General features: G+C 41.1%; 1 protein-coding gene across 4 annotated transcripts in view; it reads right to left on the reverse strand.

Annotated features, from left to right (window-relative positions):
- Positions 1 to 17,264, reverse strand: part of PCSK5 (proprotein convertase subtilisin/kexin type 5) — a 264,705-nt gene that overhangs the window by 95,753 nt on the left and 151,688 nt on the right. For all 4 annotated transcript variants that reach the window (XR_004420644.2, XM_033084735.2, XM_033084736.2 and 1 more), the window contains exon 10: positions 10,350 to 10,453. Coding sequence is in view for 3 of the 4 variants with exons in the window: in XM_033084735.2 (XP_032940626.1) it covers positions 10,350 to 10,453 (104 nt within the window). In the remaining variant the exon portion in view is untranslated. The remainder of the gene's footprint in view (positions 1 to 10,349; positions 10,454 to 17,264) is intronic.

The following is a 17,264-nucleotide window of genomic DNA, read 5'->3' on the forward strand; positions in this document are numbered from 1 at the left end:
AACTAAACCTCCAGTAACCAGTGTACCTTTTTGAGTAGCTTGTATCTAACTCTGACACTGCTATGAGGCTTTGCAGTCATAAAAAATAGCCTTAGAACACATCATCTTAAAATACTGAGAAATTAAATCTGAGATTCTATTTACTTTCACATTCTCACATATTTTATTTATTTCAGGATTTTAAAACTCATGAGGTTATTAAGTTCCTGGTTTACTCCTCAGATCTAGTTTAGGAAGGTGTCAACCAAGTTAATGAAGTGTACAGAACACATGGTGTTCACTCACAGACTGTGCTCTGTATATAGGAGTGTCTTACCCAGAGTCAGGGAAAACACCAGTGTGCCTTGCTGAAAACCTCAACAGATTGACCAGGAAGGCTGACTTACTTCTCTGCCTCTGAAGCAGCAGGGTTGTGATGGGAACAGAAAACCTCACTGCTGCTGACTGGTGATTGCTATGAAAATTTTGCAGCAAGATTCTAAGACTTCTCTGGAACAGCATTTGGCTGCAAATCATAAAGCCTTTCCCGAATAAATTAATTCACTTGAAATAAGACAGCTTATGTGAACAGAATAAATCTGAAGATTATACGCATTTAGAAGGGTGACAAAAATGCTGAGATAAGATTGGCTAAGGAGCATCTACAATAATTTTTAACTAGCAGTAGTCTTTTTTAATTGAATTGTTTCTTTTATAAATTTTTTTAGCATGCAAAACATGGTGGTCCGCAAATTTTTAAAGAAAAGAATTTATTTTGTGACTGCATCGTGCAACACCTTGCAAAAAAATGTACCCACCTCCTCGATTAGGAGCAAATTCACCCTAGGAGATACATTTAGGATTCCTTGAGAGCTCAAAAGTAGACAAATACAATGTCATTCTACCAAACAATAAAAATGCCTTTTGGTGAGAGTGTCAGTGCTAGGCTTCATCTCAGAACAGATGATGACAGGTGAGTCAAAGGCACTGTAACTGGAAATCCCGACATATTGTTAGCAGGAGACATAAAGATAGAATTTCTTTGCTGTCAGATGTATCAGACACATAGCATTCCTCTTGTTCTGTCCCACACAGAGGCTCTGTGTGTCCTGAAGTATTTGAGCTCCAGCAGAACATTTACACTCAAACTACAGTAATTTCATGAATACAAGCCGCATCTCTGGGTGTTGGCAAATATTTCGTTCTTTGTCCATAAATAAGCCGCACCTGAATATAAGCCGCTCTGTCGTTCGCAGCGAGGACCCGCGTGCAACAAAGTTGCCAAATAGTAACAGAACCGTGGCATGGCGGGGGGTTTACTGGCTCAACTAAGGCTGTGCAGGCTTGGCCTGCTAGGGGCTGCTGACGGGGTCAGGTGGCCCAGCTCGGTGGTGCCGTTTGGGGCTGGCCGCCGCCTCTGGGTTTGCTCGCCCCGGCCCTGCTCCCGCCACGGCGGCGGCCGGGCACGGAGAGCGTGCCCCGCTCCCGCCGCGGCGCTGGCCAGGCACAGAGTACCCCCTGCTCCCGCCACGACGGCGGACGGCAGGGGTAGAGCCCCCCCACCTCCTCCCTGAGCCACGGCAATGGCGGCGCAGGGCCCCCGCCGGCTCCCTGAGCCGTGGCAATGGTGGCGCGGGCTCCCCCCCCCCTCCCTGAGCCGCGGCAATGGCGGCGTGGGGCCCCCCTGTCTCTCTCCTGGGCTGCCGCAGAGGAGGGAAGAAGAGAGTTCTCCTGCCTCTCTCCCCGCCCCCCGCGCTTCCTGCAGGGGGCCAGGGCAACAGAGTAACACTTTGTAACAATTGCGAAATGCCGGCTTTTACTGGCAGGTGCTTGGCTCGGTGCCCTGGCTGGCACGTCTGGGGTTGCAAATGTCAGAAAATTATTCACATATTAGCTGCCCCCGAGTATTAGCCGCACTTCCGGGTTTCCACCAAAATTTTTGTCAAATTGCTGCAGCTTGTATTCATGAAATTACTGTAATTACTGACTGACCATGCAGCTGTGGCAGATTTTGGCAGAAAAAGGATATGCAAACATGCAGTAAATCACAAAAAAGTGTACTGCAAATTGTTTAATGATAATGATGCTGACTAGAATAACCATAGAAATTATTAATGAACTAAGCCAACTTCACAGTATCCCTGTGGAGCCATGTAGTAGATGCTGATCAGTAATCTGAAGCAAAAGAAAATTAAACAGTAACCCAAGTCTATAGAGATAGCTGGCCAGTAACGTCAGTGTGGTGGGTGAAGTTCTGCATCCCCTGACTTAAAAGCAAATCCTCAAAAGCTGATTTTTCTGGAGGGAAAAAGCATACTGTTGTAAATTACTTCAGGCATCTAAATGAGCTGAGTTGTCCTATGTAGGCCCTTATCTTTCCCTATTGTTAATTAAATTCTACATCCTGACAGCATACAATAAGTGCTTAAAATACTACATAGCAGTTAGTGTGATCTGTTTCCTAACTGGCCTGAATCCTGGTTCCATTAAAGCGGACACACTCTGATATTAAAAATACCACCCTTTTGTAACTACTGAAAGACATTATAGCAATGCAACAGCAGTGAAGAAGAGCTTTGGTGTTCAGAAAAGCAAGTGCTTACTGTTTTTTTTAAAAGACAGATCCACCACATCCAAAAGATGTTCACCATAGCTATGGATGGATACAAGCACGACTAGATATTTGCCTAGAACATTCTCAAAAGTGTAGCGCATTGAGAATTAGTATATAAAGATGTCATGCAAATGCATGTAACTTCCAAGGACTTCTCTTTAAAAATTCCATGTTCAATGTCTGTAATTAAAGCCTTTTGCTTTGGGGGATTGTATCAGTTTATCAGTCACTTTTAAAATTCATTGATCCTGGCTGTTTTTTCTTAATACTGCAAAATAGAAATTTACATTCACAATAAGTGGCAGACTCTTATGGTTATGAGTCTACAGGGGAATACTTTCAAACCTTCGCTTCCTCCCTGCCCCCCAGTCCTTTAAAGGGTGTTCATAAAGGTCTGAGCTTGGTTTCTTAAAAGGAAATTATGTCAAAGGTTATCATTCTCATGGTGTGCATCCTGTTAGTGTTGTCAGTCCACTGGCAATGTTTGGAATACTAGGGAGTTGGAGAGCACAGCAATTGTGTATACCTTTTTATCTGAGACAAACAGACAGGAAGTTATCTCAGTTGTTGAGCTGTGGCACTTACTTAAATGCCTCGTCTGCTGTATTGATCATGGTTGGTGACAATTTTGAGTGCTATTATAGTAGAACATTAAAGCTTATTTTGCCTTTTTCCCACCATTACTCATGCTTTAGAGTCATTTAATTTACATTTTAGAACACATGTAAGTTGGACTTACAACATAAAACCCCAGGAAAGCAATAAACTGTAAGAAAAAATCATGATGGATGTCCATCCATTTTCCTTTGTGTGTCCTGACACAGACTAAAAACTTCTGCTTGAACTCTGTCTTTATATTTTTAAAGCTTCTTCCTTGCTTTTCAGAGGGAACAGAAAACAGAGCATTGCAGATCTAAAAAGTAAATGAGAAGCTTTGATAATGAAGAATTTGAGACTGGGAAAAGTAATGACACCTGTCTGGCTTCTCTGAAAGACTCCCTCTCCTACACTTTGTACATCCTAATTTCTGGACCTATACAGACAAATTCCTGATCTTTTATATCTTTGGACATGTGCTAGAAACAACATTGTCTGTAACCTCAGCTTTGTCAGGAAAAAAATTAAATTCAATAACCATGATCTAGGTTGTATAATTCAAGATATTTTCCAGCTCCCTTCCCCAAATTCCGAACTAGAAGAACTTAGTTACCTGGCAATTTGTTTGGGTTTAACATACCAAGCACTGAAAAATTCTTAGTGAAATTTTAAGTTAAACAAAACTTTATTTATAGCCAGAAACTGAACTGCTACATGCAAGAAGGAAACAAGAGTCACCTAGAAAGGTCACAGTGATCTTCCACTGAAAAGACTATAATTTTAAACTTGCTGTTAAAACATGCATGTCTTTACTCCACTTTTCCTCAGCTATCTTAATTTCCAAATCCCACCACAGATATCTTCTCTAGCTGCAGCAAGGATTTCTGTATGAAGCAATTATAAAGGTTATGATGTTGACCTCTGACTCATGCGGTATTTAAATGTGGATGATATCTTGAGGTATTGTTGAGGAGATTCTTGAGGGCACAGACCTTTCCAATCATGCATGTTCTATCAGTGCTGGGGGAGACACTTCCAGCCACTGTTAGACTAACTAGTAATTGTAGCTCATTTACTTCTTTCCTGGTGCTAAACTAAATGCTGCCCTGACTTCAAACAACTTTCAATAATGCAAAAAGTTCAGATCAATCTAACCAGTTCAGCTAACAGAAGACTAATGCCTGCTTATGTGAGGACAACATCTCTACATCCACCAATCTGTTGAAGCCAGTCATGTATATATAATTAGATTGCCTTTTCCAAGAATATGTGTGCTGTTGCAGCTGTTAGCAGATTGCCTTTTCCAAGAACATGTTTGCTGTCAGCTACCTACTTAGAATCAAAGAATCATTTAGGCTGGAAAAAATCCTTGCGATCAAGTCCAACCATTAACTTTACACTGCCAAGTCAACTACTAAACCATGTCCCCAAATGCGAGGTCTATACATCTTTTAAACACTTTCTGAGATGGTGATTCAACTACTTGCCTGGGTAGTCTGTTCCAATGCTTAACAACACTTTCATAGAAGAAATTTTCTCTACATATCTGATCTAAACCTCCCTGTCACAATTGTTTTTGTTCTTGGCTTGTTACAAGTGAGAAGAGACCACCTCTCACCTTGCTACAACCTCCTTTCAGGCAGAGAAAGATAAGGTCCTTTAGTCTCCTTTTCCCCAGGCTAAACAACTCCAGCTCTTTCAACAGCTCCTAATAAGACTCAATAGCTCTGCTGCCCTTTTCTGGACATGCTACTACTCTCAATGTCTTCCTTGTTGTGAGGGCTCCAAAACTTAACACAGGACTTGATATGCAGTTTTACCAGTGCCAAGTACAGGAGAATAGTGACTCCCCAAGTCCTGCAAGCCACACTATTCCTGATCCAAAACAGGACGTCACTGGCCCTCTTGGCTACCTGGGCAACTACTGGCTCATGTGCTGACTCTGCTAATGTTGATCAGCACTCCAGGTTCTTTCATGTCAGGCAGCTTCCCCGCCACTGTTCTCCCAGCTTGAAGTGCTGTACAAGGTTGTTGTGACCAAAGCACAGAACCTGGAATACCACCTTGTTGCATTTCACAAATTGGGCCATTGATCTAGCCTGACCAGATCCTTCTGCAGAGCCTTCCTTCCTCTCCAGCTGATCAACATTCCCATCCAGCTTAGTGTCATCTGCAAAATGGAATGAGGGTGCACTCAATCCCCTTGTCCAGGTTATTGGTAAAGATAGTAAACAGAACTGGCCCCAGTACTCAGTCCTGGGGAATACCAGTAGTTACTGGCCACCAGCTGAATTTAACTCAACCCCCACCACTCTCTGGGCTTGGACATCCAGTCATTTTTTCACCCAGCAAATGGTGCATCTGAACCATGAGCTGCCAGTTTCTCCAGGAGAATGCTGTAGGAAATTGTGTCGAAGGTTGTTCTGTAGGTGCCACATGATGGCACTCAAGAAAATCTGTCTATGACCTTCGCTGGCATAGAGACTGACAGGTCTGTAGTCCCGTAGAATCTTCTTCTGAACCCTTCAACTGGGACCTCTCTGGTTAACCAGGACAGCTGGTAAATGACTGAGAGTGATGAGCTCCTGCACGAGCTCCATCAGTACCAACTGACCACAGAGAGTTGTATGTATCTAAGTGGTATGGCAGGTCACTGACCATTTCCCTTGGATTGTGAGGCTTTCATTCTTTTCCCCTTCCTATCTTCCAGTTCAGGTACCCAGAGAACAATGGGTCTTATTATTGGAGGGCTATTAAAAGGTAAAAAGGTATTAACTACCTCATCCATTTCCTTATCCTTTGTTATTACCTTTCCCCCTGCAACCAATAAAGGATGGAGACTACCCTGAACCCTCCTTTTTAGAGGGAAATTTCCAAAAACATTTTTTAATTGCCTTTTACTGCAGGAGCCAAAATGTGTTCTAGTTGGGCTTTAGCCCTTCCAGTTTTCTCACTGCATAACCTCATAACATCCTTTTACTTCTCTTGAGCATCCTGCCAGCAGTCTCCCTAAGATGATAAACTCTCTTTATTCTCCTGAGTTACAGCCAGAGCTACCTGTTCAGCCAGGTTGGTCATCCTTTTATATTTCAAGCACAAAAAACCACAAAAAGCAAGCTAGATACGGTGTTCCTCACTCCTACACAGACCAATGCAACTTCATGTGTTTGGTGCCTATTGACAACTAAACAAAACTGGCATAAAAAATACCAGCTAAACTCAAAGCTTCAATTTCACTTGCTCCATCCACTGTGTGTATGGGCATTAGGGGTGGATAGGAGTTTACGTTGGCTGCCAGTACCATGTGAAAATACCAGGAAGTATCGGTAAGATACATCTTCTTGTAGATGAACATCTTTGATTACTTGACATAACCATTTATGAGTGCTTGCTGTTTTCCAAAAGTCTTATGGCAGCTTCTGACAATGTTTTAAAAATGTAATTTAAAATTTATTTACATTTTGAAGTTATTGAAAACATGAGGTGTAGTGTTTATTCATAGTTTATTTGTCTTCCCTGAAATTCATGGGTTGTAAAGATATTCTTGCTCATTTCTGAATTCCTGCCTGGCTACTGGTTACCACAAGATAAATCAGTCCAGTCTAGGTCTCCTAAGTGGAAGCCTAGATAGACTTATCCCTTTCTCACTCCCAGACTGATAATGTTCTGCCCACAACTAATATAATTAGTTTAATGTAATTTAGAATTACATTAAAAGGCTCTAAAATATTAAGTCACTAATCCTTTCCAGTGGTCACTTTTCAATGAAGGCAGCAGATACTTTGGCTAACCTAAAGTGATGTGACATAACTCTGTTATTACTCCTTGGCAATTGAGGAATTTGGTTTTTCTAGGAAGATTATCTCCTCTGGGCCTAAGAATGGCCTGAAACTGAAAAAACAGTGTAGAATTTTGATTTAATTTTATCTTATCTTTCAGTAGTATTTTATTTTAGTGTATTCTAGTGTTATTGTCTGTGCTTTAGAGCCAGGAAGAGTGAAGTATCTTCTCTAACAATTTCCCTGCAACTTAGTAGTGTTCCTCCCTATGAATGGTCTGTTTTCCCAGAGACAGTATTTGACAGTATGTGGAGCTTCACTTATAGACAAAGAACTGTTTATATTATTTGATCACTGTTCTTAAAACTGCAGTGTTTCATTCTCTGTCTTTCAAGTCAGAGATGAGTCAGCATTAATGGAGTATCCATTTTATGAATGCACTTGCATGCTCTGTTGTTGACTAAACAGCTGACAGAACAAGGATTTGCATACAATCTGCCAAAAACAGATCAACAGTTTTGATATCTTCACAAAAACAGATGCTCTCAAGTGTTTTTCCATAAGATCAGCTAATTAACTACTTCAATTATTGAAAACTCCTCAATTGACAAATTGTATGTACATCTGACTAACCAGAAAACATCCTGAGTATTCAAATCTTTCTTTTTAGACTACAAAATAAAAAGTTCCTGAGAAAAGATGCATGCTGTCTGACAAGAAAACAATTTAAAACCCCCCCCACCAAGTAAAAATTCTTGCTCATTCCTGAATTAATTCTATTGACATGAATTTAATGAGCACTGTTTACTTGCCAGAAAATTAAACAAATAACAAGCACCGCTTTAGCAAATCACTAGCTAGCTTAAGTGTTTTTCATGAATTAATCCTTCTTTGTATAAATGTAAGACAGTTAAAAAAGGAGATCTTGAAACCAGTAATGACATCTCTGAGCTCTTTCTGTGTGTTCTGCACTGGCAAAACACTGCCAGGGACTATAGCAAGGGAAAGGGTTGCCATGCAGATCAGCAAAACAGCCTGCTAAATGGCATGCTGACCCACTTTCAACTACCAGCTCTTGCTGACCCTTTGTTGAGTAAAAGGTTTTTTCAGGTTTTTGCTGTTTTTCACCCATTCAGTTCTTATTTCTAAAGCGGCCAACCTGTCTTTCTCCTTAGTCTTGTTTTCCTCTTTCTCCACTAGTATGCACTGAAGAAAGGTAAATTGTTTCTTGTGACTGCTTTAGATAATAAAAAAAAAGGCTTCCACCCCCTCTTAAGAGCACACTGTAGAAGAAACATGGATCTTTTCTTGATTTGAACAAAATCATGATACAATTCCTTGAGGAACCCAGTCTGATCAGAGTAGTTAATCTATGAAAAGCCCCATTTTAATTGTTACTCTTGGCAATAGTGAAGGATAGTAGTGTAATATTATACCAAATATTGCCACGTGCAATAGAAAACCTCTTTCAGCCTTGCCAGCAGTGGTGTGCAAATCCCCTTTTGAATTCAGGTTCGGATGTTGTAATTTAAACTAAATCTTTTGCTTCTCCACCTTCCAAAACTAACAGGAATTAAAGAGAGATGTATTTTTATTGGAACCATGTGCTCAGCCTAAGTTGCCAAAATAATTTAGTTAAAACGAATGCTTTTTTTTGGGTTAAGGTTGATTCCTGAGCTGTGCAGAGGTCAAGGTATTTAGCTTGTCTTCCTTTATTTCAATTTCACCATAACGTCTACAGCAGAGTTCAGTCAGTTCAAGTTGTTTTTCCTGAATCCATGTTACCAAGTTGAGCTTATCCATGCTTGTGACTTTCTATGAGTGAAGTGAGTGGAGACAAACCTTTTTTCACCCTTTTCCTTACTATATATATGTAACAATGCATAGAAAAATAGTTCCAAAGATTCAGAACAAGCAGTGATTCACCAGTGCAAGTCCTGCTGCCAATGCTGCTGCTGCTGTGTGACCTGTCTTTTGATAATGAGTGACAGCTGCTGTGAAATGACTCACAGGGTGTTTGCCTCTCTTGGGCAACAAGTGGAAAAACATAAAAAGCATAGAAGTTTGGAAGTAAGATATGAAAAAAATAGCTCTGCTTTATGTTACTTGAAAAGTGTTCTTCGACCTTCATGTATCTTCAATGAAGTGATGATAGAGTCACAATCCCCTGATAAAACTTTTAAATCCTGGGTGATGTTTCACAATAACAAACACTGTAATGTTATTGCAATTAAGGAAGTATCTATTTATGTGTTTTGTGTGTGGGCATGGATGGGATACAACCAGGCCCTTGAACATTAGAACCTTCACATTATTAGGAGGTTCTGATCAAATACCCATTTCTAAACATATTTTCTGTAGTTAGAGACTGCTTTGGATCCAAAAATAAAGGGTTTTATTTGTTTGATTTCTATGCCATTGAAGCAAAAATATCATAGGTCAGAATTATACATTAAAGATTCTCTACAGCAGCAATGCCTTGATCCAAAATAGATTAAATATAGGCTTCAGTTTTAAAGTGGTATCAGGGCAAAAACTTGATAATGCTTGTATATTCCATTTTTTTCTCAGAAGATCCTGGCTCAAATAGATCAAATCTCATCCTATAAGAGGTATTTCAGTATTTGGTGGAACTCTTATGAAAAGAGAAACAGAAATAAGCCATTCCAGGGTTTCATTTATGATGCAATACAAATTGAAAGTATAAGAATTAAGTGAATGGGAATCAGAAGACAAACTGTGCTGAAATAAAATGTACAGATTCAAGGTTCCATTTTAACCCACCCTGAAAATATATACCCTAAAAGTGCAAACATGTTTTTAAGATATAGCTTCTATCAAATTTACTTGGCTGTACAAAAGTTTGGAAACTACACTACATGATTACATGTCCCACGAAAAGTCATAACAGCTCAAAATTCAATTTTATCCAAAATCTGACAGAATTCTAACATATAAATAATGTAGGGTTTATCCTATAAAAATGAAATTTGAAAATACTGTTTCATCATTTTAAATTGAAACTGCCAATAACTCTGAGTGAGAACATGGTTGGAATCCAGAATTGTTATATCTTCAACTCCATGCTACTTGATCAGAATACTAGGTATAAAAAGAAAAATTAAATACCACTAATTTACTTAGTTTTCTGGCAGCAGTGCATGCTACAGGACTGAAGGGGACTAAGAAGACCAGGCCAATGCATTTTGTAGTCAACGTTTTTGTGCATTAGTCATTCTAAAAGGTTTTCCTTGTATAAGAGAGGATAGGCCCCTTCAGATTGAGGCTGAAAGGTCTCAAAACCATGCACAGAGTAGTGTCAAACAAAAATATTAAATAATAACTTGCTTGTGATAGCAAAGAAGAAAGAAAGCTCTCACCCTTATAACCAGCTGCATTGGTTTTCCAGTCATTAGCATTCAGATGTCCTGCACGTGAAGTCCTGACAATAATGTGCTGTACGTCTCTCCAGGTCAGAAATGGACTATGAAACAGGGGAAAGACAAAGCCACAGATCAGACATTTTACAACGTCATATAAGTTGAAAAGTATCCAAAGCAAAATAACTATCATTTATCTTCTCTACTTTCCTTCACTCCACTCATTCAATTCATGTTCCAGTTTTACAGAAAACCTATATGAAATTATTTATACAACTGGGAGGTTTGCTATAAGCAGATTGAAACAATATATGATAATATTCTGCTATATTAAACTTAAGGAAAGATGTATGAGTACATTTCACACAGGGGCAATTTTTATCACCACCAACTACTGTATCTTAATGAGTGCAAAGGAGAAGAAATCAAACTTTTGGCTTGCTGAAAAGCTCTACTAAATCTCACTAACTGCTAGCTCAAACTGAAAATTCCTCTAGACTTTCAGTTCCTATTGAAGCTATTCCAGGTGCCTCTGTTGTTATTAATTTGTCTAGTACACCAGTCCTGGAATTCACTGAGAGTCTGTGACTGTTTTGCAAGAAATCCAAGCAATTGGATGGTTGGTGAGCTGCAAAGCAAGGACCTGATTGCACAGATGTGTATTCCCTTTTAAGGGACCCCTAATGATGGGTAATCCTGGAAGGCGAAAGAAGATGCCATTTCTATCCTCACTGTGACATTAATACATATTTATCCTCTAGGATTAGGGCAAATCTTCAGGGATTGCAGTTTTCCTGTTTCTTCTATATCTACAATAGGGAGAATTAATTTTCTTAGAGGACGATCTAAAAGTGCCATCATTCAGCTATATTTCTTTCTCCTTCCAATTTTTCAGTTTTTCTATTACCTGCAAGAAGATGAATAGTACTCTTTTTAAAAAAGCAGTGTAGTAGGAGTGATAAACCACTAAACAATGAAGAGGAAAAAGTATTGTGATGAAGAACACCAGGCACTACCATTCCCAGAGCATCATTATCTGTCCCTATTACATACACTGCCACAGTTCTCCTCAGCTGAAGACAGAGAAGAGTGAAGTTTATAAGACCCAGAATTGGCTGCCTACACTGCCCAGGACTGACTACGCAGTCATTGAAAACCAAGGAAACCTGGGTTCTTAAACCAGATTCTTAACATAAATAAATATTCTGCTGTATTTAATGAGAGCAGATGTCTTCTCTCCCTGAGCATTTTTAAAAAACATTGCTATGCCTATACGTACATTTGTTTCTTATGGTGCAGTTTCTCACACTAGGCTGCTGCACTAGAATGACAGTACAGTAATTTCATGATTATAAGCCGCACCATTTTGGCTACAATTTTGGTATGAACGTGGAAGGGCAGCTTGTACTCCGGAGCGGCTAATATATGAACAAAGTTCAGAAATTTCCCAGCACGGAAGTGTGAACCGCGAGCTGAGCTGAGCTTGCGAATTGAGCACCTGCCAGAAAAACACATGATCGCGCGATTGTTACAAATTGGTTACTCTGTTGTGTGGCAGGGGGAGGCAGGCTCCTGCCAGCAGCGCGGCACAGGGGAAAGGTGGGCTTGGCCTCGGCCTGGGGGAAAGGTGGGCTTGGCTCCGTCCTGCTGGCATCCTGGCACGGGGGAAGACAGGCTTGGCCCTAGCCCGGGGGAAAGGTAGGCTTGGCTCTGTCCCGCCAGCACCCTGTCCCAGGGGAAAGCCGGGCTTGACTCCATCCCACCGGCACCCCAGCCCGGGATAAGGCTTGGCTGGGCTCCGTCCTGCTGCCACCCCGGCCCGGGGAAAGGCGGACTTGGCTCCTGCCAGCACCGCAGGGATAGCAGCGGTCATGAATTGAGCACCTGCCAGTAAAACCCGTGATCGTATGATTGTTACAAATTGGTTACGTTGTTGCATGAAAGTGCGGCTTATAATGAGGTGTGGCTTATAATTGTGAAATTACTGTAATTGTTTATGGGCTGGTAAGAATTACTAAAAATAAAGAAAAAAAAAGGCATGAATTGCAAGGCCCATTAAGGATTTGTAAGATAGGATATACTTCTACATGTCACATAACATGCTATAGTTTTTTAAGCAACATAGCATTTGCCTGTACAACATCATTTAAATCAATTTCTAGCTCTACTTTACAACATTCAGTTTACATTCATGCTGCACCTCCATAGTTTCTGCAATGCATCCTGATCTCCACATGAGGCTGTATTGGAGGGCTTTGCCAGAGAATCTACAGCCACAGAATCACACAATGGTTTGGGCTGGAAGGGTCCTTTAAAAGTCATTTAGCCCAAGTACCCAGCAATCAGCAGGGACATGGTCAACTAGACCAGGTTGCTCAGAAGCCTGTCTGAACTGACCTTGAATGTTTCCAGGCATGGGGCATCTACCACCTCTGTGGTAACCTGTTTCAATGTTTTACCACTCTTATTGTAAAAGAAAGAAAAAAAAAATCATCTTTTGTGTTATCTTTATATTGCTTTTTAGAATACAATCCAGACAAGTTGTGATAGGACATGATGTATTCCTTTAGATGAACAGTGGGATAGGCAGTTATACATCCACGAGCAACAGTGTTCTGATGTCTCTGTGTCAAATCTGCAGTGCACACAGAGATAAAAAATTGTAAGTGCCAAAAATCAAACAAACAATGGCCTAACTGCAGGCTCATAATGATGAAATTGGGAGGAGAAAACCCCTGAGAGAAAGTCATCTGAATTACATCCTTTCTTGTGTCATCTCCAAAGGAACAATAAAATGAGACAGTCCAAAAGACAATGCTCACAGTCTGCTTAGTAACAGCATGGAAGGAACAGCAACAAAACCTTAAGTTAGTTGCTACTCTTAGAACCAGCTTGACTGTGAAGATGGAGAAGGCTTACACTGTCTTAGGTCAATAAAGGTAGATATGGTTAGCATGGTGCCCAGGCTATGGATTTGACCTGTCTTCCAAATTGCAAAAGACTGAATACAGGGACACTGCAATTCATTGAAACTGCTCCTGTTCCACCTTCCTCATTTTACTCCCACAAGGAACTGACAGGAAAAAGCAGCTGGGATCCTTGCTCTCAAAGTGAACAGCCAGAAGCACCTCACGAGTAACTTCAGAGATTAGCCTCTAAAAGCTTATGCGGGAAAACACTTGAACAGCCAAGAAACTACAGGGGATATAGAGCTGCTAACTCTTAGAAGTCTCAATTGAGAGAATGCCAACTGAGATTTCTGAAAAGTTTATACAAGTTAAAGGCATTGTCCTGGCACCAGAACAACAGCTATCTACTAGTTTTATTTCTAGCTGTTGCTCCAAAGCATAGACACAGAAAAACTCAATTGAAGAAGTTAAAAATCATCACAATCAAATGTTATTTGTTTTTAACCTTGTTTGAGTTAAAGAAAAGTCTGGATGGAATTTTCTTAAAACCTTTTTAATGCAAGTTAAATGGAAAATAGTTATTCTTTGGCAAATTTATATGTAACTGAAAACAGGGACAGGAACCAAAGTACAGTAATTTCACGAATACAAGCCGCACCGAGTATAAGCCGCTCTGTCATTCTCAGGGAGGACCCGCATGCAACAAAGTTGCCAAATAGTAACAGAATCGCGGCAGGGTGGGGTTTACTGTCTCGGCTCGGCCGTGCAGGCTCGGGGCTGCCGACACGGCTGGGTGGCCCAGCTGGGCGGCCCAGCTATGCGCTGCCACTCAGTGGGGTCGCTTGGGGCCGGTTGCCGCTGGGCTCGGTCACCCTGGCCAGGTGCTGCGCCCCGGTGGCATGGGGGCACAGAGCCCACCGGTACCCGTGCCGGTGGTGGGAGGAGGGGATGGAGCCACCCCGCTTCTGCAGCGGCGGCACGTGGGGACGGGAGCCCCCCGAGCCGCGGGGCCAGCAGCATGGAGCCCCCTGCCTGCCCCCGGGCTGCGGGGCTAACAGCACGGGGCCCCCTGCCTCCCCCTGGGCTGTGGGGTCAGCAGCACAGAGCCCCCTGCCTCCCCCCGAGCCACAGGGCCAGCAGGACAGAGCCCCCTGCCTCCCCCCGAGCCACAGGGCCAGCAGCACAGAGCCCCCTGCCTCCCCCCGAGCCGCAGGGCCAGCAGGAGAGAGACCCCTGCCTCCACCCGAGCCGCGGGGCCAGGAGGAGAGAGCTGCCCCGCCTTCCCCACCCCCAGTGCTGCCTGCACGGAGCAGCTCCACCCGCCACGCAACAGAGTAACCAATTTGTAACAGCCGTGTAAATGCTGGGTTTTACTGGCAGGTACTCGACTTTGCAGTTTGCACTGACTCGGTTTGCACTCCCGGGGTTGAAAATGTCAGAAAATTATTCACATATTAGCCACTCCTGAGTATTAGCCGCATTTCCGGTGTGGGAACAAAATTTTGGTGAAAACGGTGCGGCTCGTATTCGTGAAATTACTGTACACCCAAATCAATGTCAATATAATAATTTAAATTCTGTAAGTGGAATAGGTGGTTAAACCTCAAGAGAAAGATAGGTTCTATGGTAAGCATTTATAAATGCTTATATATACGCATTATATAGATGTATTTTTCAAATACTTCAATATTAACAGCAAACTACTCAAAAAATGCAAAAATTCAGGAGGTTTTTAACTGACACACTCTAGCATTGCCTTCTATAACAGGCAGTCAATCAGTGGACCAAAGACCTAGCCAAAGCTGATGCACTTAAATAATAACCTCTCCTCTTGCACTCGAAGTCTAACTACAGAGGTCACTTGGCAGTGCTTCCTCAATTCACCTCAGCTGTCACATCACTTTTAACTTCTGACTATATTTATGACTTCTTAAGGTCATAAAGCCATCTTAACTTTTGGTAACAAGAAATTTATATTAGTTTATACACCACATACTGGAAAATATACACTGGCTTACAGACAGGAACACACACTTCAGTTGGGGATGTACAATGTATTCTTCTGTAAGCAACATAAGGGTTTTCATTTAAATTTGGCTTCAAAGGAACATGGTATAATGGTCTCTGAAACAAACATGGGGTTATTGTCTCTCCTGACTCTGATTTGCTCAAATCCAACCATTTTATCAATGAGAAAAGGTATTTCTGCTAGCAACAGTAGGTGGTACTATTCAATGAAGATGGTTTTAGAAAGAAAATTGCTGTCTCTGTGCACTAAATTGATTATACTTATTTTCTCTTTGCAATTAGAAAAATTTGACATTAAGTAATGACTAAGTGCAACACACAAGCAAGCATTTATTCATAAGACCTGATCAAGGTACTAGATGTAATGGGAAACATCAACTAGGTACAATTGGAAAGCAATATACTACCTAAATACCATATGAAAACTGCAGAACATGAAAATTAAGAGATATATTTGTCTGATAGTTGTTGCATATTTACAACCCTGCATTGCACCTTCACAGATTCCTAACAAGCACTCTGAAACTCAGTTACAATTCTTTGATTCCTGAGGCAAAACATGCCACTTTGATACTCAAATCCTAGATCAAAAATAATATACGTGTTCACACTGTGCATAACAAAATCCTCAAACAATTTGTTACCAGGATTTCAGAAGCAGATCCCTGTTGGAAGAAAAGGATAAGTGAAGGGTTCAAATCAGCAGGCAGGTAAGAGATCCTCCACCAGCTATTTGCCATTCCTACCATATGGGGCTTGTCAAAGAAACTGCAAGGTTGCAGTGTAAATCTGTCTTTTTTGTTTTGGTTTGGTTTTTGGTTTTGTTATGTTTTGTTTTTGAATACCTTTGTGTGTGAGTTGAAACAACCTGTTGGCTGTTCTAACTTACACCCAGGCCATATTAGACTCTCAGGAACAGGACTTGGCTACTGGGGAAAACTGACTTCCACAGACTTAAAACCCTTCCATGGTATGAATTGTTGTGTCTTCCAGCACAAAGTGGAATGAAACTATACATTAATCCAAACATAGTCAAGAAGTGTTCAGGACTAAGTGCACTAATTTTTAAGCAGCTTAATGTACAAAGAATGTAACTAACCTTGGAAAACCCTTTTCCAACTTGTCTTTTTAAAAAAATCTCACATAAGCGCTGCCATTAGCAGAGGTACTAATAGGAAATTTAAAGATGAATTTATGAAAATGCAAACTCTGTTTGAATCAAAATAGTTCCAGTTAACAGTTACACTAAGCCACAATATTATATGTCCTTTATATCCCATTTTAAAAGCATTGCTGAAAATACTTAAATGGCTTCAAAACTTCTTTTTGCTTACTTTAATTCCTAACATTTACTTGGGGTCACTTAAATTGGCAGGCATCACAGGTGAAAAATACATAATCACATAAATAAGAGATCCAGACACAGCATAAAATAAACCAAACAGATGCCATACAAGCAAATGCCAGACATTAAAATTTAATAGATCACAATATGATCTCCCTATAATACTAAAGGCTTTACTTCGTAATCTATAATGTCACAACACCAAAGATTACTCCAAACTGGTAAAGAAAACGTGAATGGGAAGACACAACATAAGAACTATTTTCCTCCCTAGATTCTCTCTTCTATTTTTTTTTTCTGTTTTATTATTGGCTGCTGTCTGCAGCAGTGGCAGATATTAAGTACACATAAGAGAGAAAAGTTAATGAATGGAACACCAATAAAAATCCCCACATTTTATGCCATTATTAATATACAGTAATTTCACGACTATAAGGCGCACCCTATTGACTAAAATTTTCCCTCGAACCCGGAAGTGCGCCTTATAGTCCGTGCGCCTTATCTGATGTACAAAGCGGTGAAATTTGCCAAACCGGAAGTGTGAGCTGAGAGCCGTGGGGGGAGCCGGAAGTGCCACAGCAGCCGGCTGGGGGCGGGCCCGGAGGCCCGCGACACTGCCCCTGCCGGGTGGAG

Source organism: Catharus ustulatus, chromosome Z, assembly GCF_009819885.2.
Source record: "Catharus ustulatus isolate bCatUst1 chromosome Z, bCatUst1.pri.v2, whole genome shotgun sequence".
Lineage (NCBI taxonomy): Eukaryota > Metazoa > Chordata > Aves > Passeriformes > Turdidae > Catharus > Catharus ustulatus.